Raw genomic sequence first — 1955 nt, forward strand, 5'->3', positions numbered from 1 at the left:
CTGGCCGGCAAGGGGCGCTGTGTCTCCCCACTGCCTTTTTGGATCGGTTCCTCTAAGGTTTAGTTTAGTTTTTTGTTTAGTTTAGAGATACAGCACTGAAACAGGCCCTTCGGCCCACCGAGTCTGTGCCGACCATCAACCACCCATTTATACTAATCCTACACTAATCCCATATTCCTACCACATACCCACCTGTTCCCTATTTTTCCCTACCTATACTAGGGGCAATTTATAATGGCCAATTTACCTATCAACCTGCAAGTCTTTGGCATGTGGGAGGAAACCGGAGCACCCGGAGGAAACCCACGCAGACACAGGGAGAACTTGCAAACTCCACACAGGCAGTACCCAGAATTGAACCCGGGTAACTGGAGCTGTGAGGCTGCGGTGCTAACCACTGCACCACTGTGCCGCCCTTCATCTTCCGGCTGCGGTGCTTCTGCTTTTTGGCGCGTATGACCACCCACAAATCAAGACACCCATGGTATTTGCACTCGTCCAGCTGAAGGTCACCTCTTTCCAGTTGCGGATAAATATTGCAGTCATAGAGTGGGAACATTGCGAAGTACACCTGGGCCACTATCAGTTGTTGCGTGTATACATTAATTGGGCAATTGATGTAAACGGATATTTCACTGCATTATTAACCTGCTCTCTGAACTTTGACTGAGTTGCCCCATAAATGAAGGTATTTGTGCAGCAACTTAAATTCATCAGCATCAATCCAACTCGTCCAAATATGAACTCAGAATTGTTGTAATTCCTGGTATTTGTTCCTGCAATGTTATAATATAAGAATTCTATAACATGCACTAACCACAGAAATATGAAGCTGCCGGATATGGTGAAGAGTAAAATCACAGACATTCTTCTCCTCTCCATCTCTGGGTCACTGCGATGCTCTCTATTGATCTGATCCCACAGACGCTTACGTAGTCGACTGGTCACTAAAATGTGCCTGACCGTCAGAGCATTGAGCAGCACAATTAAAGCAAATGGGAGCAACGGTGTTGAAACTGCATGAAACCAATCAAATGCCACCCATCCTGGCTCATTATAATAGTTTGGATTTGTATAACAATCCCATGGTACATTGTCGATTATCTCTCCAGGTTCATATATAAAGTAGAAGGGGACGTTACGTAAACCTCGTGTACTGCAGGTTGTTGCCAGAACCACTGCTGCAGTTTTCTCGGTGCAATATTTTGTTTTCAGCTTCTGGAGACAAATGGCTACAAATCGATCAAAGGAAAAAGTGACCGTGAAACAGACAGAACACTCTCTGGCTGCAATTCTCAGGACAGCAATAACACTACACACAGGGGTGATGTAGAGGAATGATCTGGGGAAATAATAATAACATATCCACCACAGTATGATGTCATTGATAAGAATCAGTAGATCTGCCATTGCCATGGCCATCAGGTAATGAGTGACGCAGGTGGAGAGGTCGCACTTTCTCCTGGACAGGATCATAATTCCCAGTAAATTAACTGTAAGGGAAAGAAATGAGATGATACGAGCAAATTAACTGATCACACTTACTCCATGTCTGACCCCGACAATAGTGGCAGGAACTTCGCACCAAAAAATGGGGCGAGTGTGAGAGGAGGTGGGTGTATCATAGGATGCGGGGCTTGAGGTTGGGTCAAGGATTACAATTTTTAAAATCTCAACCCGATCCTCAAGCACGTCCGACCCACTTAAGTTAGGGTTTAACGGATTTCTCTGCATTTCCGTTCTCAGAAAACACTCCATTATCGGAGAACCCTTCCAATGTGAGGACCAAACACTCCCCTGGTCCTCGCCAGAATCGGACCACGTTACAGCGTATGAGAAACCTCCCCTGGGTTGAGGATCAAACACTTCCCTTCCATTTCTCTCCTGCACACCCGCTTCAGACAAAGCTCCAGGGCAGAAAGGGCTCCCTGGGGTCGTTGATCAGACACTCTCCA

The 1955-nt window shown here is 46.1% G+C and overlaps 1 protein-coding gene across 1 annotated transcript; it reads right to left on the reverse strand.

Annotated features, from left to right (window-relative positions):
* Window positions 1–582: 582 nt before the first annotated feature.
* On the reverse strand, window positions 583–1476 carry LOC137352810 (probable G-protein coupled receptor 139). Its single transcript, XM_068018666.1, has one exon. The coding sequence runs from the start codon at window positions 1474–1476 to the stop codon at window positions 583–585; it is 894 nt and encodes a 297-aa protein (XP_067874767.1).
* Between the last annotated feature and the right edge of the window lie 479 nt (window positions 1477–1955).

Source organism: Heterodontus francisci, chromosome 39 (genome assembly GCF_036365525.1).
Source record: "Heterodontus francisci isolate sHetFra1 chromosome 39, sHetFra1.hap1, whole genome shotgun sequence".
Taxonomy (NCBI): domain Eukaryota; kingdom Metazoa; phylum Chordata; class Chondrichthyes; order Heterodontiformes; family Heterodontidae; genus Heterodontus; species Heterodontus francisci.